Source organism: Suricata suricatta, chromosome 2 (assembly GCF_006229205.1).
Source record: "Suricata suricatta isolate VVHF042 chromosome 2, meerkat_22Aug2017_6uvM2_HiC, whole genome shotgun sequence".
NCBI classification, from domain to species: Eukaryota; Metazoa; Chordata; class Mammalia; order Carnivora; family Herpestidae; genus Suricata; species Suricata suricatta.
Genome location: NC_043701.1, coordinates 145,816,745 through 145,842,470, shown reverse-complemented (window position 1 = coordinate 145,842,470; position 25,726 = coordinate 145,816,745). Strand labels below are relative to the sequence as shown.

Below are 25,726 nucleotides of genomic sequence, written 5' to 3'. Positions count from 1 at the left end.
AGTGGAAAGTAGAAAACTTTGCTCCTTGTCTCTTATATAATTTGTAATTCAACAGTAATCAGAGCTGAGAAGTCAAGTGGAACCAAAATGTAATGTTGTGACCTTGTGTTTAGCTAGGTGAGGAAGTGGAATCCGCAGAATCAGGAATCATTTGGAGGGAACTGCTAATGGAAGAACTGATCTTTGGATCCTTGACTGAGACCTGACAGGTAGAGTAGCCACAGATTTCTCCTTCTCAGCTCAACTAGCTTCATGCCCTCATGGAGAAAGGCCTGGGCTCCTATAGGCTCCCATGGGCTCCCCTGGTGCTGCGTGCGCTGTGTCCCAGACATGCAGCAAAACCAAGTCCAGCATGGCCCTGCCCCCACTCCCATGGTTCACAATGTTGGGGAGAATCGAGGCACGCACGGAGAAAACAGGCATTTGCATGGTGCACAGGGCAGCAGGGGTGTGGAAGGGGCTGCACCAAAGAGATGGCACCCATGGTGAATCTGACAACATGCAAACTCATTGTTACCTGGTAGGAGAACCAAAGGAAGTCATGCCTGTGTTCTGTAGCGGATGTTGCCAGAGCACCGACTCTAGGCACTGGGCCTGCACTCATCAGTAGAAGGGACTTGGTTGTAGCCCCACAGAAAACTATCACAGAGAAGCATCCTGCAAGGGTCTCCTTAGAAAAGCTAATTCACAGCGGCTCACACAATGAGGGAAACTGCATTCTCTCACTAGCAGGCAGGCTGATGGACTGGTTAATTTAGTGACTGAATAAAGTAACTTGGGACCCAGGTTCTTTCTGTATTTCTGCTCTGCCCTCATCGCCAAGTTGGCTTTTCCTTAGGCTTGTTCCTCTGGTGGTTACCCGTGGCTGGCACAGTTCTAAGCATCATTTCCAGCCACAAAAATGTCCAGTGGAAGAAGGACTGTTTCTTCCTTTGTCTTGCTTTTTTTTTTTTGGATGGAGAATATTTCCTAGAAGCTCCCAGGCCCTCAGATGTGACCTCCCTTCCCCTTGGCCAGAGCTGGGCCCCACACCCATCCCTAAGGCAATCTCCTGGGAAGCTCAGGAAGAAGCGGGATTGGGAATTCTCTCTAAGTCACCAGGGGAAGGACTCACACCAAAAAATATGTGAGGGCTCTGCCACCCCAGCCCAGTGGGTCTCCCCCAAGCTGTGCACCCCACCCCGATGGTCTCCCCTGACCCTGGTATCCACTCCTGGAGGCAGGCGCCCCTGGAGATGCTGGAAGTGCCCCCCCCCCAATACCCAGATGTCTCTTTGAGGACCTTCTCTTTGGGCCAGAGGGCGCAGCCTTGGCCCATTTTGCAGATTAGGCGAGGCCTTCTTTCGGGTACAGTCAGCAACAAGGAAACAAGGATGAAACCTGGTTTGGCCCCGGGGGACGGATGGGAGACGCTGACCGGGAGGGGAAGAAGACCTGTGGCTGCTTTGGAAGGTTCTCAGATTGGAGAAGAGCAAGGTCGCTGAAGCAGAGCTGCACCCACAGGGAGACCCGGGCTTGGGGGCGGCAGGGTGCACACGACGACACTGCTCCCTGGCGGGTTGCGCGAGGCCTCCCACGAAGCCGGCCTTGAGTCAATGCGTGAGGGGAGAATGCTCTTTTCCCTCTTATCTGCTCAGAATTGGGACGTGTAATCAATATCTTTGAATGGAAATATCTTGGCTACGTACGTGCTCGTCCAGAAAGAATAAGATCCTCACTGGTGGAGGGAATAACGTGTGCAAAGGCTCGGAGGTGGGGAAAGGGAGAAAGCGCGTCACCAGCCGTGATGTGGCAGGGGGTCCGGATGGAGGGGGGGTGCAGCGCCGGGCGTCAGGGCCGGGCCTTATCCTGTGGCAACTGTGAGTCACCCAGCAGCGGGGCGTACCCGCGCTGCTGTCGCGTGCGTGGACACGTGCTGGGGTGGGGGGAACTAAGTTTTCAGGAAGTCTAGTCCCTGTAGGGACCCTGCGGCACGAAAGGGCCAGCCTCTATCCTGGAACAGAAAGTCCTGGCACATCCGAGTGGGTAGGGGTGCCCGCGGGAGGGGTCGCGTGAGCACACGCACACACTGCCCGGTCTCCCACTGCACGCCCACGTGCACCCTCCCCTGCGCCTCTGTTCCTCCCCCAGGGGGCGTGTCGTGGGCGGGGCTACTCGCGGCTGCAGCTGGGAACCCGCCCAAGTCCAGCCGCAGGGTGCGGCTGCTCCCGGCTTGTCCTAGCCTTCTCGGTCCTGCCCGGTGACTCACCGCTGGGTGGAGCCGGCACACAAACACCCCGCGAGCGGGGACGGGGTGCGGCGAGGCCTTTAAGTCCTGCTCCTGCGACTCTGCATCGTCGCCGAGAGCTCCCTCCACCTGATGTCCTCGCAGGCTCTCGGCCTGGGGATGCTCTGGTGCCCGCAGCCTGCAGGCGCAGCTAGCGGAGAGAAGTTCCTGAAGCCCCAGCCCTTGGAGCCCCTCGTCCCCGCCCTGAGTTGAGCTCCTCGAGCATCTAGGGGACCGAGTACCCCCTCCTAAGAGGGGCGGGGTTCCTGGACGTGAAGGAGAGATTTGGGAACGGGGACCGGTGGCTCCTGAACCGAGCGGGAGGCGCACATATCGCATTGAACTTCGGATAAGGGGGCGTCTAGCTTTGCGGTTGCGACCATGGGAAAAGCATTCTTGGACAGTCCGTCTGAGTTTCCGAATTTGGAATACCAGAACTCTGGGTGTCAAGGCTGGGTTTCTGCACACGGTGCAGGGTGGGGTAGAGAGAGGACTGGGCCTGGCATGTGGGGAGGCATGAAGTAGACAGGCGGTAGGAACATGTACTTTAATAAGGCAGCAGGTCAAGGGCCTGCCAAAGCCCAGGAGCTGGAAGACAGTCACCCATGTCTCATTTTATGAGGCCGAATTTTTTCCCGAAACCTGAGAAAGTCTCAGAGGCCTGGTTAGCAGTCTTGTCGATGGTTTCCTGGGTGGACTTTACCACCTGGTCCATGGCTGGGGAAGGAAAGGAGAAAGCAGTGAGGGCCAGGCCCTGGGAACCAGAGTCCTCTAGGGTTAGCCATCCCCAGGAAGCAATGAGGGCAGAGGGGCTTCAGAGGAGAAAGTGTGTCTGGGTGAGGGCTGAATAGGGTGGGGAGTGTGATGGGGCTGCCCATCCTCCTGCCCACCAGTCCCGCCAGACCTTTCTGCCCCGCTTCCGTGGCCTGGTCCACCACTTGCTGAGCCGATGCTCCTGCTGCAGTCACTGGAACAGAGAGATGTGGCTCTAAGCTCCTCTTGAGACACTGCTGACTACAGGGACCCCACCCCTGCCACCCCTATCTGTTCTCCAGGGTAGTGTGTCCTACAGGCCCAAGGGACAAATGCCATCAAGGTAAAGTCCTTTGACAAAAAAAGTCCTGTGCCAATGAGGCACAGGGGCCCTTTCCTTGCCTCTGGAGTGTTCGTGTTTATTTATAACTCTAGACTCCTCCCCCTCTGGCCTGCTTCTCTCTTGTCTCCAGGATTGCAGAGGCTGGAGCCCGCGTCTGGGCTGTGGCTGCTCCTGGGCATGCCCAGGAAGAACCCTGTCCCTCTTTCACAATTTCTCCCCAAGAAGCCTGACCCAGATGCCTGAATTTCCACCTCCAGTGCAGGGGGCGGTGGGGGAGGGGGCACCCTTACAAGGCCCTGTCACCACCACTACTGTCCTGTGCCTCTCCCTGGAAGGCACATAAGCAATGATGCTTGTGCCTCTGTGGGCAGGGAACTTAAGGCATTAGGAAATGAAGTCCAGAAAGGAGACAACCCTTCCAAGGTCAGGCCATCTCCCCTGGACCAGAGTTTGTGCCTATGGTGAACAGGACTTCCAGGGGCTCAAGTGGGTCCCACTTGCTGGGTGAGCAGACAGGTGGCTCCAGCCTCCAGGGACCTGACTTGTCCTTGCAGCTGAACAGAAAGGAACCTGCTTTTACTCAGACCCTGGGCCAAGGGGCTGTAAGGGGGTCAGGCAGGCCTGGGGGCTGTGGCTCACAGAGGCTCCTGTGGGTCCTCAAATGACAGAACCAGCAGGGGCCACAGAGAAGGAGTTTTGCATCCAATTTACAGATGGGGAAAGTGTGGCCCAGAAGGAAAGGTCTTGTAGACAAGCTTTCTGGTAGCATTTTAGTTTCAGAGGAGCAACGGTGGGCATTCCCTGGGGCACTGGTGAAGGAGGGGATTAGTGTGGGTGTTACCTGTTCATTGGGACATGTGCCAGACAGACTGGGAGCTGGAGTCCCAGGGGAGGCTGAGCTGGGACTGGAAGACCCTCAGCTGGTGGGCCCAGGGGTCTCCACACATTCCCTAACCCCAGTCCACCCTACCTCCTGCCCCCAGTTGTGGAATCTCAGGTCCCAGGAGGAAAGAGCTGGAGGCGGAGAAACAAGACTGGGGACCTACCTTCTGGGGGTGGGAGTGGGAAGGCCCTCTGGGTGAGGACTTAGAAGGAAATAATTATTTTTTGGGAAGAAGGGGGAGGTAAGGGAACTCAAAGGAAAACCGGATTGTGGTGGGAGGTGCCCCTTCTACAGTCTCATCCAGTCCAGTGAGCTTCTGAGACCCCAGCGCGCAGAGATGGATCTCAGGGTGCGCTAGGTGCGGAGTGCATTCTCTCCTTGGCCTTCACCCTCCCCTAAGGACCGAGGTGGGGCCCCTCATTGTCTGGGTGGGGCCGGTCCCGCCTGCGAAGCCTGTTTATAGTGGCTCCTGGCAATGCCCAAATCGGCCGAACACCTTGAGCACCGCTGTTTCCCCACCTCCCTCAAGGCATCATCCCTTGGGCTGGGCGGGGTGGGCGTCCTGCGGGTCCTTGCATCTCAAGGGAGGGCCCTCCCCACCCGGAGCCGCCCACCGACTTTTGGGATGCGTAACTCCAGGCTTCTGCCTCCGTGAGTCCCTGCAAGTGCCCCAGGTCGCGCTCTGTCCTCACCTGCTTCCTGGGCCGCCCCCTGCACTTGCTGCTTCAGGTCCTGCAAGCCCTTGCTGGCCATGGCTGCGGGGGGTCTGCGAGGTCGTCAAGGGTAACTGCAGCGAAGTTGGATCCTGTTCACCTTGGCTGCGACCGGAGCTCCAGCTCTGGTTTTTAAGGCGCCCAAGGGCTGTCCCGCCCCGCGCGGGGCGGGGAAGAGGGGGGCGCGGGGCGTTTCCCAGCAGATCAGCCCCGGGGACTGACTGGGCCCTGCTCCAGCCTCCACCCGGCGGGAAAACACATCCTGGCCTCCGACGGGCAGTCGTGGGAAGGCGTCCAAGGGGTCCGAGGAGGGGCAAGGGGCTGCAGGAGGACTGCATCAGGGGTCCACGGAGGGGCAGGAGTGGAAGGGGAGCCCACACACTTCCCATCTCCCCATTGCCCCAACCCCTTGTCCCTGACCCTGAGGATCCGGTGGGTGCTGGGTCAGCGCCAGGTTAGACGCCAGGTTAGAATCTGAAGGCTGGAATTGACAATAATAGCAGCTGCCTTTTATTGAGCATTTACCTTGTGCCAGGCGCTGCCCTAAGGCTTTTCGGCCTCTTGTATAATCTTTACAACAACTTAGTGAAATGAGTTCGTGACCTCAAATGGCAGGGACTCAAATCCACGTGGGTGGGCTGTAAACCTTGGGGCCCTGAGAACTGCCAGGCCGGCTCTCCCCACACACTCGGCCTGTACGCTGGAGTGACCCTCTGTCCCGCCGCCAGGGGCGCCAGTCAGGCTCAGAACGGAGAGGGTGGAGTAAGTCCCTCGCACAGAGGGAGTCACTGGCAAGTGCCCCTGGGGGAGGAAACAGTCCGAAGTGGAGGGGGAACAACGGAAGGAGCTGCCTTCCGGTGCGCCCAGCCCAGGCAAGGAGATCGCAATCTTCGGTCACCAAAGCCCAACGAGCTAGGCAGGAGGCAAGACTCAGAGAGGTCAGGGATGTACCCCAGTCCACACAGCGAAGACGCAGGTGGCCAAGCCTCAGACTGCTCAGTTTGCTCTTCCCAGGATGGAGTGCATGGAGGAGGTGGTGGCACCTGGGGGCGCTGGGAGCCAGAGCTAGGCATCTGGGCATCAGTGGGGGAACCAGGGATCCCAAAGACAGCAAAATGCACACTCAAGTGTGCATGTAAGGCCTCCAACCCACCCCGCATTCTCCCATTCTGGAGCCCGCCTGTGGTGCCTGGAGGCCTCCGCTGCACACTATTTCTGGAGTGGGTGCCGGATCAGGACCCTCTCTTTAAAGCCTGTCCTCTGATTCTTCCCCTCTGGGCCTGTCTCTGCACCTCTGAGGGAGCCTTCCCTATTCCAGAGCCCCGGGGAGGCCTCACTTACCCAGGTCCACTCCGCTATGCATGCCCTGCCTCTAACAGTTGGGGAGGGACTGGGAAGGGTGGGATGCTAAGGAGAGGCAGGGGGTATAAACCTGGGAGCAGCAGCTGTGGTGTGGGATGTCTGGAGGCATGCGCACACACAATGAGAATAGATTAATGGAGATAAGGTCAACCCTGGGCAAGCAGAAGTGGCAGGAGCTGAGATCAGAAGGGGGGAGGGGACACCAAGCCCCGAGGAACCCAGCCACTACCACTCCCCGCTCTTCCTGGCCTTTAGCATGGCCAAGCCCAGAGCATAAAGGCACTGCAGAAGCCAGACTGCTGCCTGGGGGACTCCTGGGAGACCGGCCTAGCCTCTGCCCTCTTGAATTCCCACCAGTAGCATCAGTATCTTTGGCCAGAAGGGTCTTTTTGCTGCAGCAGTTAGCTCCTCAATGGCTGTTAAAGCTATTCGATGCTGATCCTGGTCCCAGTGGGCAAGAATAAGACTGGGAGGCACAGCCTGGGCCAAGCAGGTGATAACAAAGACAGCTAGTGGCTCTAAAGCAGCAGGCACTGCAGTCAGACCTCTTGGGTTCAAATCCCCCTTAGGGCAAGTCCATCTCTCTGGGCTTCGGTGTCCCCATCCTTGATGGGGAGGGGGACGATTGTAACAATCTCCTCAGAGTGCTATGGTGATGATTTAAATGAGCCGAAGGATGCCCAACACTCAGCCCAGTTCGCCTGGCAGTTCACCTGGGGCTTCTCAAGTGAGGAGAGGGGTAGGGAGAGATCAGTTGCTCCTCTAGAGAAGTCATGTGCGGCCCCGAGAGCAGGGAGCACTTAACATGGGGTTTTAAGGCGAAGAGCACTGCAGCTGTGGTGGGGTAGGGAACAGGCTTCCTGGACCAGGTAAATCTAGGAGTTCGGCAAATGATCCCAGGAACGGGCCCTGCGTATGTGTGTAGGGTGGAAGTCAAACAGCAGGGACCCTCCCAGGCTCCTTCAGCTGAGGCAAAGGACACCGGGAGCCTGGAGATGCACTGTCCGGAGGGGCTGGGTCTAGGTGTCCTCTTCCCCCGGACACCTTATTGGGCTGGCTCCTCTTCTCTTTCCTTTACAGTCCAAAGAGCTCTCAGGCACACCCAGGCCCCAGACGGATTCCTCCTGGGCACGCACAGACCTGTTTGTGTGCCTGCATCTGGGTCTGGGAGCAGTGAAACCCCTGACTGCCCTGAGCCTCTTCCAGACCCTTCCCTCCCATGGTAGGGTTTGGGGGCCTGGGGGACCCGCAGCCTCCTGCTCCTCTCTTCCTCTCAGCAGTGGGTGCCCTTGGTGCCCATAGCTCAGCTGGGTTCCCAGCCCCCAGCGCTGCCTGGGACTCCAGCTTCTCCACCCCTGAGGCAGTATGGGAAAGTGCTGTGGTCTCTGGCGGTGTCTGCATTAGGGTGTGGACTCCAGCTCTGGTTCTGACACCCAAGGCTGGAGGCTCGGGGCAAGTCACTTAGATGCTCTGAGCCCAAACTGTGTGGGGGTCAAAGTGGATGCAATCGCCCAGCTGCCTCTGAACAAGCCCCCAGGGCATGATGCTAATAGCCCTTCTTGTAGGACACCTACCAGCCTGTCCCCAGGTTATTGAAACATAGGCCATCAGCACCCGAGTCCACTCAGGCAAGGTGGCTGGAGCAGAACATGGGCATTAACGGGGTGGCTCTGGAGCCAGGCCACCTTGCCTTCTGCTCAGCCCAGGAATTCCCTAGTCTCTATTCCCTTGGGCAAGTTATTTAACCTCTCTGTTCCTCAGTTCATTGTCAGGAACACTGGTGTTACACCCACGGTTCATTCTGAGGATTAAATTACTAAAAGTGCTCAGGACTGGGAGGAGCTCACTTTTACTACTTTCGGGGTGGAGGTTTACTCTCCTGCATCTCTGCTGCCCTTTTTTCTAAAGGTACTTGACAGGACTTGGTGGGAGCTTGCAGCTGGGTGGGGCCAGGCTGAAAGAGCCGTGGGGTCATGAACTTCTATGCTGAGGACTCAAAGAGGTCTTGCTTTGGGTTTGCACTTCACATCTTTGAGGTACCATCTGTTTCGGGGAGGGATGTTAGGTTGTCTGGGGGAGCCACAGGCAATGGCGTGGGGTCCCTGAAGGCAGTGCCTGTGTCAGAAGGTTCCTGAAATGCCCAGGGTATGCTGAGAGGGTACTTGGCCCCAGAACTGCTTCCCAGACCCACCAGCAGGCTGGCCCAGCTCCTGTTCTTGGTGGGGGGGGTCAGGGGGGCATTGAGGGGGTCAGGAGACTTCTTCCTGAATGAGGCAGCACAGAACGGAAGCACGGGCATGTTATGGCCAGGGGTGAGGACTTGACTTTTATTTGGAATCATTAAAAACAAAAATTCACAACAGCATCTGTGGGGTCAGAAAGACCAGAGGGCAGAGGGAGTGACAGAGGGAGGTGAGGGAGGTGAAGGCAGCTTAGGAGGACAGGCCCCGTGGGTGGCCAGGTGTGGGTGCGGGAACATAGGCAACCCAGGTCACACTCCAGGGCTGGACAACCAGCACGCCGGGTGGGGAGGGGCTCCAAGGCAGGGGGCTCTTCCTCCTCCATGGCTGACTTGCATCCCTCTAGTCTCCTCCACTCTTGGCCTGGGAGAGAGAGTGACCTTCACACGCAGCTCCAGGCCCCCACCTTCAGTGGCCACCCGGAGTGGGTGGGGGCTGGGAGTCATCTATGTCCCTCCACCCTGAGAAGCCATTGATAAGGGGACCTCCCTTCTGGGCTGAGGGGGCCGCAGAAGGTCACAAGGCTGCCCTGAGGGCTCTGGGACCCTGGGAGGGAAGCAGGCCTGCCCAAGGGCCGTCTGTGCTCTGGGAGCCCATCACCTACCTCCTCGGCCACTTCCTCTTCCACTTTGGTCGCCTTGTCCTCCTGCGGGGGAGCCGGATGCTCCAGGTCCTCCTGGGAGGGGGGATGTGGGACCGTGTGGAGGGTGCAGAGGCCCCAGCTTCTCTGCACCCAGGGCTCATCCCCCCAGGCCTCAAAGACAAGCACAGGCCTTCATCACCTTGCTCTATGTGGTGTGTCATCATCAGACTGACCAGAGGAGTGACAGAGCCTCGTGTAAGGGCCCACGGTAATGCCAAGGCCTCCGGGGCACCATGTATCCTGGAACCCAGCTTTGCACACCCCTAAACTAATGTGGAGTCTCTGGGTGGTCCATGATCAGGCCTTCTTTTGGAGGAGGACTGGTGGGGTGGGGTGGAGTGAGGTGGGGAAGCCCTAGGCCTGACCCTACCCTCAGTGTCCCTGAATCACACACTCACACCTTCTTGTCCTATTGAGACCCCAAATAGCCCTAGGAGGAGGGGGTGTTTATACTGTGCATACTGCATACTGAGGTCAGGGAGGCCACATATCCAGCTCAAGGCCTCACAGCTCAAAGCAATGGGGCTTGTGGGGATCAGGTTTGGCTTGCTCCAGGCCCAACCCTATCCTTAACAGCAGTGTTCTCTCTCCCTGCCTCCTGGATGGGCTCTGGGATCAAGCTGGTCTGGTTGGAGCCAGCAGGCATTGTATAATCCTCCCCACTTCCTGTCTCCTACTCCCTTACCCCCAGTCAGACACTTGCCTAAGGTGACCTGCCCCCTGGAGGGGAGGTATACTCAAGTGACAGCTGTGGGGAGGGCCAGACTGGGTGGTCAGCCTGGATCCCAGCCTTAGCACCAACCTCTGGAGGATCCTGCCATCTCCATGCTACCTCTGGGACATCCTTGGTGGACTGGGGCTTAAACAGGCATTGAACTGTGTCAGCCACAGTAGGGACAGCTTTCCAGGCAAGAAGTGGGTGGCCCCAGGCCTAGCCCTGCTGCCTCAAGGCAGGTGCATGAGGCCATGGGAATGAAAGGGCTGTCAGACAGGCAATGCCGCATCCTTCCACGGTTCACTGAAGGCAGAGTGGTGGCTGGTTTCTGGGTGTCACCAGAAATGTCTCCTTGGGGCAGCCACTCCCACCCCAGGCCCTGGGGTGGCTCCATGGGCTTACCAGCCTTCCTTCAAGGCGAGAAAGGAGTGCCTAGGCTCCCTCTAAAAGGCCCTGTGGCAGCCTAAGCACACCCCAGGGCCTCCTTTTCTCTCCTGAGCACCTATGGGTCCTGCCCAGAGGTGCAGATGATGATGGTGTAGCCCCCTGCCTCCACTGGGTGCACACCATGATCCAGGTGTAACAGTTTCACGGAGGCCATTTCCCCACATGATCACACAACGTCATAGCGAAATGGGTACAGTCACCCCCTCCCTTGCTGCAGGCGAGGTAATGGAGGTGCCAAGGGGCTGAATAGCTTCCCAAGGTCATACAGCCGGCGAGGGGCAGAGTTGGGAATGAGCAGATGGACCCTTTGCCAGCTCCAAAGACCTGGAAACCCTGTACTGGCCCTAAACTTGCATGTCTAGGTGCTGCCTCCCCTTCCTCCCACCCACTCCCTGAAGCAGGGATCCTCATTCCCGGGTGCCTCAGAGCGGCCTGTGCCTGGCCCCCATATAAACGAGGCTCCCACTGCTACCTCACATTTATGCAGAATCTCTCCGAGCATGAGCCCCGCAGCCAGGCTGCCCTGGGAACTGCAGGCCTGCAGGACTAGCCTCAGGACCTTGGGCACGTCACTTAACCAGTCCGGGCCTCATTCCCACACCCTGTCTCTGCAGATTCTATGCTGATTAAATGAGTTAATAAGTGTACAATGCTTCAAGCAGAGCCTGCTTTGTAGTGGGTGCTAGAATAGCTCACCTAGCAGGCCACCACCTCCTAAGAGCGCCCAACTGCGCTGTGCCCTCTGCACCTGGCAGCCCATGGGCACACACACTTGCATGTGCACAGAAGTGGAGGGCGGGGTCGGGCCTTGCACTGCCTTGTCACGAGGGGGCGCTGTTTCCCTGCTCCCCCCACCAGGCCCTGGAGGGAGGTCAGACACCAGGCTGATGGGCAGTGACTTGGCAGCTCCAGCCTGGTGTCTTCTGCCCAGGAGGCCGCCTGTCATCACGTGAGGCCCGCAGCACCCTGCTTTCACTAGTGCAATGTGGCACCTCCCAAATGCTGAGCATCAAGAGGACGTGGCTTTGAGCCTCATTTTCCTCTTGGGCCCCAAAGTGCCCCCCTCACGAGAGGAATTATGAGGATTCTAGGTGTTAATGGGGAGTGAGAAAAACCCAGCAACGACCATGGGCCCCCTAAGTGTCAGCTTCCCTACATGTCATGGGCAATAATGCCTTCTTCTCCGCTAGCCTCTCTGGGCCCCAAGAGCCGGGGCCAGGACTGGATCTCACCTTTCGAACCACTCCAGAAGTGATGGCGATGTTCTCCGCCTCCTCCACCGTCTTGACGGCCACTGTGTTGACGCTGGTGACCACAGCCTCACTCACAGCGTTGGCCTGCTCCTTGGTCTTCTCAGCCACTGCAAGAAGACCCAGGCTGGCCATGGTCCTGAGCCCTCCTTGTCCGGGCCTGGCCTGCCCAAGTCAGGCTGAGCAGCCCCTCTTTCAGGGCACTCAGAACTCTGGCTCTACTGGAGACCCTGGACTGCCCCTTTCTCTGACTCCAGAGAAGCCCTGATGCTGGGAGGTGGGGAATGGCGGTATACCCCACCCTGGGTCTAACCTCATGTACACGTACGGCTTAGGCTTCCTGTTGGGGGGTAGGAAGACCCTGGGCTTGAGGCTTCAGGACCAGGTTGAGGTCCCTGGAGGTCCCAACCCCATGTCCCCTGGTCCTCGGCTCCTTACCTGAGGTCACACTCTGCACAACATTCTCCTTGGTCTTGGCTCCTGGGGAGGAAATGGAGGCGTCAGCCCACTCTTCCTGGTGTGGGGAGCGGGGTGGTCAGGACACACACACACAGAGCAGCTGAACAAGCTGTGGGATTGGTAGGGGGAGAAGTGGTGTCTGGGGACCGGCAGTCCCTTCAAAGGCCACTTCCTGCTGTGTCTGGAGGAAGGGGGCAGATGGGAAGCAGATAGGACAGGACTGGGGGATGAGAGAGACCAGGCCCAAGGTAGGGTCCAGGCCCACCTGGGTGTGGCCTGGACCTTGGAATCAGCAGCAGGACGGAGCTGAGTCACCAGCTTCCGAGGGGCTGAGAGGGGTGCAGCAGCACAGGACATGGGGCTCAGGCTCCTCTCCCCTGCTCCTCTAAACAGGGTGGGGACCCGCGGCTTGGCCGCTGCCACCTGCCTGCTCAGCCCAGAGATTCTAGGCTCAAGCTGGCTTCTCATCTGAGTGCAAGGGCCTGGAGGGGATGCTGGGTGGGAGACACTGGTCAGCATCTGTGCACTTATGTGTGTGCGTGTGTGCAAACAAGTGTGTCTGAAGGCTGCTTGCCCCTCTTGCTGTTCTGCTTCAGAGACCTTGGAGCCCTGAGGAGGTCAAAGCAGACCCTGGGGGGTGTGGGGCGTGGTATGCAAGGGGATGGGGATGATCCAGGGCATGGAGACCTTGACTCAATGGCCAGGACCTCATCCCCACCCAAAATGCCTCCCTGGGTCTGGGGAAGGAGGTTGACCCGGGGTAACTGGGCACCCCCACCTCCGGCCTCCCAGCTGCCATGCCCTGCCACACCCTGCTTCCCCCAGACTCACCCACATACATGACCCCCTCCTTGGTCTTCTCAGCCGCTTCCGTCACCCCCTGCTTGGTCTTCTCCACGGCGCCCACCACACCCTCCTTAGCAATGGAGAAGCCCTTCTTGAAGACGTCCATGGTAGTGGGCAGTGCTGGAGCCTGACTCTTCCAGTGAGCTGTGGCTAGAGCTGGCGAGAATGCTGCTGCAGCCGCTGTCCCGCTGCTGCCGCTGCCTCTTATTGACGCCCATGAAATATTGATGATGCGGCGGCGGCTGGCTGGTGGGAGCTCAGCCAGCGGGCCAGGAGGGCGGGGTAGGGGAGGGGGGAGGCCCGTCCTCACCTTCTCTGGGGGCTGGGTAGTGGGGTTCGGCTCCCCTGGGGCCCTGCTGCCCAGCCCCTCCCTCCTGCCCCCTGCCCTCTGGGGAGGGGCTACAGGGGGCTGGACACATCCAGATCCATCACTGTCCCTCATTCATTCGCTGCCTTGCCCCACCCACCTAGCCACGCTGGCTGAGTGCTCTCAGGCTTGGGACTATCGTATCTGTATACATCTGGGACAGAGGTGGTCAGGCCTGGGAGGCACCTTTGCTACCAATATCTAAGGTAGGGGGGTGGGGGCAGGGCCATGTAGGACTTCCCAGACTAGCCCGGCCTGCCTGGCAACTCACTAGCTTCATGGGTGCCCCCACGTCCCAAGGCTCCATCAAGGGCATCAAGGGCAGTGGGGGAACTGGGGCAGAGGAGCACACAAAGGGCCTCCCAGGGCCCTGGCCTCTGGCTAGCACTGTGTGACCCTAGGACAGCTGTCCCTCTCTGAGTCTCCGCCCACCTGCTGGCTCCCACAGCACAGAAGTGAAAGGCGCTGAGTAGGCACCAAGAGCCCCTCACTTCCTGGCCACCAGATGGATGGACAGCGGTTCCCTGAGACCAGGCTGACCACTTCCGGCAGACCCACCTCAATGCTTGCATTCTTCTCCTGACTCCTATGGGGACACGTTTGGTGCGGCCACCCCACCCCCGCTCCACCCCCCATGTGTTGCACACCTCCAGCGTCCCTGACCTGAGTCCTCTTAGAGAGGCACAGGAACCGGTCTGAGTTGTTGGCTGCCTCTGCAGGGAGGTAGCTGGGGGGCCGGACGAGGCTCACCGGGTGGGCCGGCCCAGGCCACTTCCTCTCTTTGTTGTCCCTGTGCTTTCTTTTCCTTCTGAGGCTTAACTTGAAGACGACGTCAACATCACCGGCAGTGTGTGGAGTCATTTGCTGCGGCTGAGCCTGTCCCGTGGCCAAGATGATCCTGACACTGCTGCTTGGTCTCGGGGGGCCCCTAGGCTGGGGACTGCTGGGGGCTTGCGCCCAGGCTTCAGGTAACAGGTTCTCTGATCCACACAGCCCAAGGCCGCCTGCCTTCTGGAGGGCAGAGGCTGAGGACATCGGCAGGGACCCCAACAGACGGTAAGGAGGACTTCGATCTTGGGGGAGGTCGTGGTAAAGGATCTGAGTCCCAGCTCAGCCAGAACAGGGTCTCTTGGGACCTCAGTTATCCATCTGTGAAATGACCTAATTTTATGCACCTGCTGGGGTCAACTGTGAGGCTGAATGAGGCTTTGGCACCAGGCTTCCTTTAGGAGGCCATCACCCCTCCAGGGCCAGGCTGGGCACCCCAGGGCCCAGACTAAGGACAACAGGAAGCTTTTCACTTGGCCCACGACAGGGGGCAACCTGGAGGTCGGGCAAGCGCCTTTCTTGCCATCAAACACTTAGCATGGTGTGATAAGGGGCAGTAGTTCCAGAAGTTTCCAGCTGGTCTGGCAGTGGCTCCCCTTCTTTGAAGTAAGTCAACTGACAGGTGAGCCTAAGTGAGGCTGGCCTGGCATAAGTGATAGAAGACAGATGCTCCTGGGGACTGGATTTTTATCCAAGTGCCCAGGAGGACGGTGTCATCCTCAGCCCAGCCCTGAGAGGCAGGCAGTGAGCAGACAGGGCACTCTGCCCTATTTCCAGAACAAAGAGAAGCCACAGCGTCCAGTGAGTTCTGTGGCCCCCTGGAAATAGGTGGAATGGCCTTGTGACTGAGCCAGGACACCATTTTCCAGTCTGTTATTTGTCCAGACTCAGGTGCCCCTGCTGATAAGGTGCTGGACGTGTGAGTTCCTCCTCAGGGTGCTCCAGTCAGAGCAGCAGGAGCCTTCAGGGTCCACCTTGGGGCTAGGCACTCTGCGAGGTGTTACCTCGGTTAATCCTCCCAACAGCCCGGGTTACAGAGGAGGAACCCACGGCTAAGAGAGACTGAACACCTGACCCATGACAGCTAAGGGGATCCAGGACCAGGATCTAAGTCTGACTTCAGAGCTCATGTTCTGGCTCCTGAGCACTCAAAGGCAGCCCTGACCTCCAGAGGCACTATCATGCCCACCGTGCCTCCGACCACACACACACACACACCAGCTTTGGTGAGGGGATTTATACATGGATTTGGAGGGTGAAAGGGGTCAATTTACACCCACCCAGAGTCTTCCATTTGGCTCCCTGAGATGCACTGTCACATCAGTTTATGGAATGAATCTGCCTGGGACAGTCGTCCTATAAGCTCTGACACTTCAAGGTGAGTGTCTGTTGGACACTTTCCTGAAAGTGGATTTGGCCATGGAGAGGAAAGAATAATAAGCAAGTGCACACCGACTCTCAGTGAGGGAGAGGCTGGCCAAGTGGGGAGGAGGGACCCCATTTCTGCCCTGCCACCAGGTCGGCTCAGGGCTGGGTGGAGCAGGTGATTCTTGGTGGGGGGATCCAGCTACCCAAGCCTGATTTCAGGTCCAAGAACCAAACCTCCCCAAAGCTCCTTTCTTTGGGGCCTGCTTCCTTTTGATAAAAGGGAGGCTCAGGGTCCTAGGTGGATCAGTAGGAGGTAGGAGACACCCTTTTTTCTCCCTACCGCATTGGCTGTGGGGAGAGACTCATGGGCTGCGCCCCTCCTTTCCCTGGGTGGTCCCAGTGTGTGTGCAGCATGTACCAATCTATGTAGAAGGGAGCCCCTGCCCAAGAACATCCAGGTCCCAGGGGAATCCAGGGAGTCCCAGCAGGCCTGCTGGGTCTACTTCCATCACCCAGAAGCAGCGGTCCCCACGGGCCCAGCCCAGGTTGTCAAGGCTTCCAGAGGGTCTGGTGTGAAAGGAAGGAAATGTTCAGCTTCCTCGGGCTGATTGCTTCCTGTGCTCTGTGAAGGGACAGGCGGAAATGCTGCTCCAGCCTCCCTCCTGCAGCAGGGGGAGGGGAGGCGGGGCCCTCGCACCATCATCGACAAGACTGCTGGACCCTGGGCCCCCCACACCTGTTTCTGGAGGTGCCTCCTGCCCTGCCTTTGCCCCCACACCTGTTTCTGGAGCTGCAGGGCCATTCTAGGCCTCGGATATGGGCCTAGATTAGACCCTTTGCAAAGAGAAGTTTGGACAGAACAGTTGGGTGCCGAGTGCCAGGTCCCAGGGTGGAGGCAGGACGTGGTTGAGTGCTCCTCTCAGCCCTGGGTCCCCCAGCCACCTGTGTATTTGGACTCTGTGGGGAGAAGGGTCTCTGGATGCTCCCTGGTTTTGGTGGGAGTGGGACTAAGCAATTTAGGACATGGGCTTCTCAGAGCCAGCACTTGCTCCCCCTGCAGGACTGAGCCTGTAGTGAGGACCAAGCTGAGCCCTGGGCAAGGATCCCCGTCTCTACATTGTCACGACAGCTCTGCTCTCTCCGCTTTACATGCTGTGAGCCTCAGAGGGATGGGGATGCCACCCAGGGCCACAGAGCCAAATGTCAAGTCAGAGCAGGGGCCCTCATCCACCGGGCCTCCTCTGCCCTGTGTCCCCCGAGATGGTGGTGATGTAGGAGAGATTGCTCCTAGCAGCCCCGCTGGCCCTGGCCACCAGCATCAGCTTCTCTTCACCCATGCACAAGTGGATAGCATTTGTGATTTTTTGCAGCTTAGAGCTCGTAGCCCAGAGGAGTCAAGCATATGGCTGGAGGTCACACAGGAGCAGGGTGGAGCCCAGGCCACCTGTCACTGCCATGGCTGTGCCTCCTGCACCTGTTCCTATTGTCAGAGCACAAGGCCCCGAGCATACCCAGGGAACTCCCACCCTGGACACTGAGTGGCCTCAGTCACCTCTGTCAAAGTCCCTTTCCGAGACAAAACCCTGCAAAATTCTCCCCTTGAGTGGTCATATTCATGGCTGCATTCCGGGCCTCAGAAAGCAAGGATGCCGAGAACACACCCTCCTTCCCCAGAAAGCCTTAAGGACTTAAGGGGCAGTCAGAGGTGGGTTTTACTGGCATTTAAGTGTCTCAGGGGACAGTGGCAACAGCACATCCATAATTCAGAAAGCTCCAGCTAACAGCCCTTTCCCTGCTAGAGGCTAGCTTGCCTACCACATAGCCCCTCCCTTTGCCCCCAGGGAGGGGCCGGAAGTGGGAATCTTCACATTTCCAGGAGTAGGGGGAAGGGCCTTGCTCAAAGTCACCCCTGAGTCAAGGAAGGGGGAGGGGAGGAGGGCCCAGGCTTCCCAGCTCCCATTAAAAGCTCCAAAGGGGTCAGCGGACACTCTCCTGACTGGGGCAAGGGGTCAGCGGGGGGCCGTGTCAGAGGCCCAGGGTGACCCAAACTCAGCCTGCCCCAGGGGATGAGGGTGCAGGGAGCGCCCAGGCCTGAGACCAGGAGGCAGCGAGAACAATGGGCGCCTAAACGAGCCTGGCTGGGGGCTCGGGCACAGAGGGCCAGCCTGAAGCTGCCAGGAGCTGGAGGAAACCAAAGCAAAGGTCAGGAATGTTCCCAGGGCTTCTGGGCCAGGGGCCTGTACTGTGCCAAGGGGGTTGGGCTGCCAAGGGAGGGGGAGCGTGGGCAGGGAGAATGGCTGGAGCCTGAGGTTTGGGCAGGTCCGGAGAGAAAGTTCCTGGGCAGGAAGGGTGGACAGCACCGCTTCCGGTTCCAGGAGCTCGAGGTGGAAAGTCCCAGTCACTCCCTGGCAGGCTGGACCAGACCCAGCACGCGGGGGCACAGGCCTTCTGGACCGTCGGCAGCAGTTCAGAGCAACCAATGGAACTTTGTTTTCAGTGGCTGTTTCTCAGCCTCGGCACTGTCGGCATTCGGGGCTGGCTAATTCTTGGCTGTGGGGGTGCCCGGCTGTTCTGCTCACATACGGGGTGTTTAGCAGCATCTTGGTCTCCACCCACTAGATACCAGTTGCTCCTCCCCTCTCCCAGTGGTGACCACCTTTAGGTCTCCAGAGGTTGACAGATATACCTGGGGGTGAAAGTCACTTCACCTCCTGCTGAGAACCATTGATTTAAGGAGCACTTTTCGCCAGGCCTGAGCCCAAGCTGCAGAATTTCCAGGGACCCCAGGGTGGGGGTGGGGGTGGGGACTGGAGTTTCTGGTCTTGGAACAGTCTGTGAAGGTGGCCATCTCATCCATGGCCTCTGAACTCTGGGCCCAGCCATTTCGAGGTCTCTCCCCCCCATGCCCCCCAGTGTTGAGTGAACATTCTAACATTCTTTGCTTACAGTCAGGGCCAGCTCCATGGGCATGTGACCTGAGCTGTCCCACAGGCCGCACCCACAGAGGGGCCCCACTTGGTTTAATCTCTATTGTTGTCCCGTATTTTTATTTTGCACTGGATGCTACAGATTAGGCAGTCAGTCTGGTGTGAAATACCTACTATCCATCCCTTTGCAGGAAACCTGTGTGACCTTCTGGTTAGAATCAAACCTTCTAGAAAGCTTGAGATGATCAGAAGCCCCTGCCCTCACTGGTTCCCACAGGCAATAATGTTCAACTATTTAGGCGATCTCTTCGGTGCTTGTCTCTGTGTCTCTAATATGTTTCTGCTTCTTTGGGAAGTAGCATTATCCGTGATTCAGCTCTCACTGCCACTCCATACCCCAAACCCAACATGTATGCATAGGTGTGCAAGAGCACACCTATGTACAGATGCACACACACACACTCACACATTGCCTATCCATCATCCTCCCATATTGTCATTTTGAGTGATTACATTCATGTGACTGTATGCTATTCAGAGTGGAGACACTTCGTACTTTTGGTCTCCTCTGGAGCAAACAACTGTGTCCATTTTTTGGTTACTTTTGCTTAGTTTCCTGTGTCTCTGTCACTACTCGATCCCAAACTCTTGGCTAGTTTGTCCACACCTGCTCTCCCCTTCCATCCGTGTCAGGTGTTTGGGTGTTTGGCCACCTGCGTGTTCTTGGCGTTACCAGTCTCAGAGCTCTAGCTGTGCTCCAGTCTGGACGCTGGTCCTGCACCCACTGCCCGTCACTGACCTGGGCTCGCCTGCCCCGTCTTCCTGGGGACTCCTTTCCCCCCAATTCTCTGATGGAATTCCTGTCTCCTGATGCACTGCTTTCCTCTTTCTTGGTACCCTGGCTTGTGTCGGTGGGACTCAGTGGTACCTCGTTTTGGGATGTGACTTAGCATGACCCGGAGAGCTTTAAAATGTTGATGCCCAGGCCACAGTCCCAGAGAATCTTGCTTCATTGACCTGGAGTAGAGCTCAGAGGCTCTTCCTTTGAAAGTGCCACACAATGGTTTTGATGTGAAGATTTAATGGCAGGGTTGCAAACCACTGCTCTGGTAGCTTCTAGGGAAGGGGTCCTGGGGGAGGGGGCAATGTTTTGAAACCTGGTGTGTTGAAAATGTCTTTATTCTTGCTCTCTTCACTTTGATTGATAGTTAGGCTTAGTATAGGATTCTAAATTGGAAATAATTTTTCCTACAAAAGATTTTTGAAATCTTTAAAAAATTGTTTTTAATGTTTCTTTATTTTTGGGAGACAGAGAGACAGAGTGCAAGCAGAGAAAGGGCAGAGAGAGGGAGACACAGAATCCGAAGCAGACTTCAGGCTCCAGCCTGTCAGCACAGAGCCCGATGCAGGGCTCGAACCCACAGAGCATGGGCTCATGACCTGGGCCAAAGTCAGATGCTTAACTGACTGAGCCACCCAGGTGCCCCGTCCCTTTATATTTTGAAGATAGTTCTCCAGTGTGTTCTAGTTTCCAGCATTGGTGTTGAGAGGCTCAAGGCCATTATAATTGCTGATGCGTGTGTGTGTTCATTTTCTCCCCAGAAAGTATAAAATTATCTTCATTCCCAGAGTTCTAAAATTTCATGATGATGTGAGTTTATTTTCATCACCTTGTGGGTAATTAGTGGGCCCTTTGCATCTGAAAATTCAAGTCCTTTATTTCTGTAATATTTGAGTTTTTTCATAAACGATTTCCTCCTTCTGTTCTCTTTCTGGAACTCCTGTTAGATGTTGGATTTCTGTCGTAGACTTTGGGTCTGGAGTTGCCTCTTGTCCAGCAAGAGAGCAGATGCAGGATTAAAATGCGAGAGAGGCTAATGTCCAGGAGGAGACAAGAGCCCCGAGGAAGGGTCCTTGCTCCGTTTTTATTAGGATCAGAAGTCATACAAGAGTGATGGACATGGACAAAGAGACAATGAACGCGTGAACATGAACTCATGGGTGTAAGGGGAAGGGAGTTTTGAAGATAAGCAGTGTTAGGGGTTTGGGTCCATACAAAACAGATGCTTGTTTACGGCAGGCATAATGGAACGGTGTCTGTTTATCTTAGCTTGCTTAGGCGACAAGACACAGAGCCTGCTGCCTCAGGGTCAACCAGGCACCGTCCCTCTGCTAATCAGCTTCGCTCTGGGCAACTTCACCCTGTTGCAGTCTACAGCCCTGTTTACCTATTTTGAGCCTTCCTTCCTGTGAAAGCAGCTTTCTGCTATTGTACTAAATTGGGGGGGTGTTTCCACCCTGCATAGCTAATCTTGTTTACTATTCTTGGATGCTTTCATCCTGAGGTTTCCTATTCCTATACATTTGTTCTATGCTGGGGGCACTTTGCCTTGTTTACCTAATCTTGGTTGTGTTCACCCTGAGGCGTTCTATTTCTTTCTGCTTCGTTAACCCATCCGTGCAAGCTCAAAGAATTCCTAGCTCATTCCCCACAGATTTCCCACACCGGTCTTCTGCTTTTCTGAGCTTTTCCTCTCCTGTTTTCTTTTACCCTTTGCTTTTCTTTGGGGGAAATTTTTTTAACTCACCCTGTAACATTTTTATTAAATTTCTTTCGGATTTCTGCTGTTATATTTTTAATTTCCAAGGGTCCTTCTCATTCTCTGTATGTTCTTCCATTAACAATTTTTTAAATGTTTATTTATTTTTTGAGAGAGAGAGAGAGAGAGACAGAGTACAAGTGCGGGGGGGGGGGGGGCAGAGAGAGACACACACAGAATCCGAAGCAGGCTCCAGGCTCCGAGCTGTCGGCACAGAGCCCGACTCGGGGCTCAAACTCACAAACTGTGAGCTCATGACCTGAGCTGAAGTCACTTACCGGACAGAGCCACCCTGTATGTTCTTCCATTTTTAATAGCTTCCGGTTCTTGTTTCTTGGATGAAGTAACTTCTCTTACAGATCTCAGGCTATTAATACAAATTTGGGGACTTCTCTGCACAGTGTTTATTTTCTCCAAGTTAATTTTTTTCCTATTGTTTATTTTTGACCTCCTTCTTTTGTATTAGAGATTTTTCTCAGGAGTCATCTTGGACATCTGCCCACTTGAGAGTAGACAGACTAAGAAGCCCATTGGAAACTGGGCGTGTGGTTGGGTCTTTCTGACCTCTTTTGTCATGATGCACTCTGCTGGGCTATTTCGCTGGGGTAGCCCCTGATGTCCCTGTTTTTAGGTCTTTGATCTTGAGTGGGGTCATTTTCCCGACAGGATTTTTCAGTTTGTTGCCAAGAGGGTAAAAGCGAGGCTTCTGGGAGTCAACTGGGAAATCAGGCTTGGGGAGGAGGATGCTCACTCCTCAAAACAGATGCGGTCACTCAATTAGCCTCAAGCCTACCCCCTTCTCTCTCTGTGGTGATGCCTGGTGGCCCTGGCACAGAGACCAGGTCCAGAGAACAGACTGCCACTCCATCTCCAAGGCCCTGACTCCTAATATCTGATGAGTGTGGCTCCTTCTCTCCATATCCACCACCATCACCCATGGAATGTTCCAGGATCTCCCACCTGGATCCGTGACGCAGCCACTTACACCTGTCTCTTCCTGGCATTTCTGTACCCAGGAACCAAGGTGGCTCTTTCATGTTCCTTCCCTGCTCAAACCCTTCTGCAACTTTCTGTGCCTTCAGGACACAGTCCAGCTCCTCAGCGGGAGCTCAAGGCCTCCGGAGTCTGGCTTCTCCTTACCTCAGCACCCCCTTCTCCGCCCCGACCCTCTGCATCTCGGTGGGGCCACACACTTCAGTCACAGTTTCTGGGGCCAAGTTATCACCTCCTTCTGAAAGTCTCCCCTGGGTTCTGGTATCTTTCACACCATCTGAGATTGCCTGGGACCCCTGGAGGGAAGGTCTTCTCCGCCATATTGGCACTGAGGGCTGTTCAACTTGAGCCCAGCACCCAATACCCAAGAGGTGCTGAGCTGAACTGAGCCCTGGAGGTCACTGCTGCTTGCAGCTCTGGAGAGCTTGGTCCTGGGAGCTGATTGCGGGGGGAAGGACCCTCTAACCTATCTACGAGGGCATCAAGCCTGCCACCGAGTCAGTGAGCCGGGGCTGCGTCATGAGCATCCTCTGCTCCTGGGACTTGCAACAACACACACTGGTAAAGGGCATAGATGGTGAGGCTCCCTCTCAGGTGTTCAGGATGCTGGATGTGACCCCCTCCCCAACAAACCATCCTGTAGGATCTTCCCCAGAGAAGGGACTGTTCAGTTCAGCTGCCTTCTCCCACAGTTGCTTGAAAGTCCATTTCCATAATGGCCAGAATGGCGACTGGCCAGGGAGCAGGTGCCCTCTCTCCAGCCTGGGCTGTGGTGAAGAAAGATGTGAGTGGTGACGGGGCGGGGCAGCAGTGTTCCCTGAGCATCTGCCAGGAGCCCGGCACTCAGTATCCAGCCGCCCACTGCCCATTTGGAGGAGGGGGTTATGAGCTCCATCCGATAAATGGGGAAGTGGAAAGTCCCCGAGTGCCTCACTCCAAGTCAGAGTGCGAAGGACCTGAACCCAGGATTCTCCAGCCCCAGCAGCACTATGCTGCTTTCCTGGCACCAAGAGAAACAGTGAGAGTCCTTGCTGGCTCTGTGTGACTTTGGGGTGCTCATCAGCCTCTCTGTGCTGGCGCCCGGAAGTGGCGGAGCAGGTGCCCTTGCAGGCAGGGTTTGTGGAGCTGAGGGATGAAGAATGCAGAGCGCTCCCTTCTCAGGCTAATGGATTCTAGAATCCCAGGCATAGGGTGGGGCGGGGAGGTAGGGATGGGGCACCCGCACCACTGTTGGCATCTAGGAAGGGTCACATTAGAGCAGAGTGTCCCTCAGCAGCCCTCTCCGCTGGCTTGTTTTTCCAGTAACTGGTGCCCTTACCAGAAGTCTAGGCTGGTCACCTATATAGCTGCTTGCAAAACGGAGCGATTCCTTGTCCACTCACAGCAGCCATGTCCACAGGAGACTCCGGATTGCCAGAAAGTCAAAGTCATGTGAGTGGGGGCAGGATGGGGCAAGGTGGGCCATCCACCCAAGTCCTCCACTGGCTCACGCTGGAGTCACCGAGCCGGCCCTCTTTCCCCAGGTACAGCATGGCTCACAAGCCGGTGTACAAGGTCAAGCAGAAGGTTCTGAACTCCGTGGCCTGGAGGTGCTGCCCAGGCTTTTCGGGCCCTGACTGCCAGCACCACGGTAGGGCTCCCTGTGCCTCCCTCCCCTTCGACCTCTGCCCAGAGGTCAGGCAGCCCCTCTGACGTGCGGGGCCAACATCTGTTGCCTCCTCTCTGCAGACCCCACGGCGATCCTTGAGCCCGAAGATCCAGGTGATGGCCTCCAGGAGCCTTGGGATGGGCCAGCCGGCTTTGAACCCGGTATGCGGCTTTCCCGGAAGGTGCAGGACGGGCAGGCCGGCAGGCAGAGAGGACCCACGTGCCCAGGCCATTTCAGGAAAACTCTATGCCCAGGTTCAGCAGCGGTCCCTCCACAGCCGTGTATCACCCTACTGCCCACACCAAGGAGGCCGGGGCCCCAGGGCCGCCGGTCACTGCCTGTTGGCTAAGCACACACACCCTTTACCTTGACCGCGTTTTTGGGAAGGATAGCTTCATCCAGCACCTTCCTTGCCCCTTGAACGGGTATAAGATCCCATGGCCTGGAAGAAGCTTTCCCACATGCCTCCTAACCAGGCCATGGAAGGCATGCCGGCCGTGGTGTATCTAGTCAGCACAGAACCACCAAGGGGCACCAGTTGTGAGGCCTTTTGAGGCTGGACCATGGCTGGGGTGGCAAATAAATTTCATCATGCGGTGAACCCCTACCTTTAGACAATGGCTGCCAAGAATGATTGGTGAGAGGCCATGTCCACTCAGCTGAGGACGAAAGTGTGCTGTGATTGATCAGGCCTGTCTGGGGGGGTGGGTGAAGATGAGGGCTCAGGTGCCATGCATGTCCCCTTATGGAGCTAAAGGCTTCTGAGCTCCTGCTCACAGGACTCCTCCCTGATATTTCTAGTTGAACCTGGAAATTTCCTTCTCTGTACCTCATGATCCGCCCATGTCTGGGGTGTGAGACCTCCACACTTATCCCTTGTGTGTCTTCAGGCCACCCGGATGTGGAGACCAGCAACACCATGGTGCCGCAGGAGGATCTCCAGAATGACCTTCACCAGGCGGCAGACAGCCTCCTGGGCCTGTGGAAGGCCCTGGAAGGCAACCTCACAGCTGCAACCATGGAGGCCAATCAGACAGAGCCTGGTGAGCGGCAGGCTCCAGGGGCTGAGCAGCAGCTTGTTCGTATCCAAGGGGACGAGAGGAAGGCGGGGCAGGAGGGCCCATATCTCCGAGGAGCCCCCTCTGGTCCCTGCCTGGGGAGGGGTGAATGCTCCTTGCAGGGCTTGCATTAAAACGTGTCTCTGTTGCAGTGTTTTCTGGCGGATCCTTGGAGCAGGCGCTACTGCCTCACATGGACGCCTTCCTGCGAGTGCATTTTGGCCCCATTTGGAGGAGCTTCAATCAAAGCCTGCACAGCCTCTCCCAGGCCATAAGAAACCTCTCTCTTGACGTGGAGGCTAATCAGCAAGCCATCAGGGGGGTCCAGGAGAGCACCGTGGTCAGGGCTGACTTCCAGGAGCTTGGTGCCAAATTTGAGACCAAGGTGCAGGACAACGCCCAGAGAGTGGGCCAGCTGCGGCAGGACGTGGAGGACCGCATGCACGCCCAGCACCTCTCTCTGCAGCAGTCCCTCTCCGAGGTCCACGCGGATGTGGACGCCAAGTTGAAGAGGTTCCTTAAGGCCCAGGCGCCTGTGGGGGCCAACGGCAGCCTGGTCCCCGCGTCGGCGGGGGCAGCGGCAAGGCCGGAACCCGAGAGCCTGCAGGCCAGGCTGGGCCAGCTGCAGAGGAACCTCTCGGCGCTGCACGTGGCCACCAGCCTCAGGGAAGAGGAGGTGCGCGGCACCCTGGCGGACATGCGGGCCACCCTGGCGCAGCACGTGCTGGAGATCAAGGAGCTGTACTCGGAATCCGACGACACCTTCGATCAGATCAGCCAGCTGGAACAGCAGCTGCTGGAGCTGCAGGTGAACCACACGGCGCTGCGCGAGCTGCGGGTGATCCTGATGGAGAAGTCGCTGATCATGGAGGAGAATAAGGAGGCGTTGGAGCGGCAGCTGCTGGAGCTCAACCTCACCATCCAGCACCTGCAGGGCACCAACGCCGACCTCATCAACTACGTCAAGGACTGCAACTGCCGGAAGCTCTACTTCGACGAGGTCGCCACGCGGCTCCC

At 57.1% G+C, this 25,726-nt stretch overlaps 3 protein-coding genes across 3 annotated transcripts in view; 1 reads left to right on the top strand and 2 right to left on the bottom strand.

The window, feature by feature from the left end:
• Positions 1–2,798: 2,798 nt before the first annotated feature.
• On the bottom strand, positions 2,799–5,081 carry ADIRF (adipogenesis regulatory factor). The gene is made up of 3 exons (XM_029915806.1): positions 4,938–5,081; positions 3,171–3,233; positions 2,799–2,983 (listed from the first exon to the last, which is right to left on the bottom strand). Exons 1-3 carry the CDS (start codon positions 4,996–4,998, stop codon positions 2,877–2,879), a joined length of 231 nt encoding a protein of 76 aa, XP_029771666.1. The 5' UTR covers positions 4,999–5,081; the 3' UTR covers positions 2,799–2,876.
• Positions 5,082–8,620: 3,539 nt separating this feature from the next.
• On the bottom strand, positions 8,621–13,125 carry SNCG (synuclein gamma). Its single transcript, XM_029915805.1, has 5 exons — positions 12,906–13,125; positions 12,054–12,095; positions 11,598–11,725; positions 9,165–9,236; positions 8,621–8,923 (listed from the first exon to the last, which is right to left on the bottom strand). Exons 1-5 carry the CDS (start codon positions 13,024–13,026, stop codon positions 8,903–8,905), a joined length of 384 nt encoding a protein of 127 aa, XP_029771665.1. The 5' UTR covers positions 13,027–13,125; the 3' UTR covers positions 8,621–8,902.
• Positions 13,126–14,142: 1,017 nt separating this feature from the next.
• Positions 14,143–25,726, top strand: part of MMRN2 (multimerin 2) — a 15,697-nt gene continuing 4,113 nt past the window's right edge. Inside the window, exons 1-6 of the mRNA XM_029919994.1 lie at positions 14,143–14,343; positions 23,306–23,434; positions 23,527–23,633; positions 23,732–23,812; positions 24,542–24,694; positions 24,862–25,720. Of these exons, the coding sequence (XP_029775854.1) occupies positions 14,180–14,343; positions 23,306–23,434; positions 23,527–23,633; positions 23,732–23,812; positions 24,542–24,694; positions 24,862–25,720 (1,493 nt within the window). The 5' untranslated portion in view covers positions 14,143–14,179. The remainder of the gene's footprint in view (positions 14,344–23,305; positions 23,435–23,526; positions 23,634–23,731; positions 23,813–24,541; positions 24,695–24,861; positions 25,721–25,726) is intronic.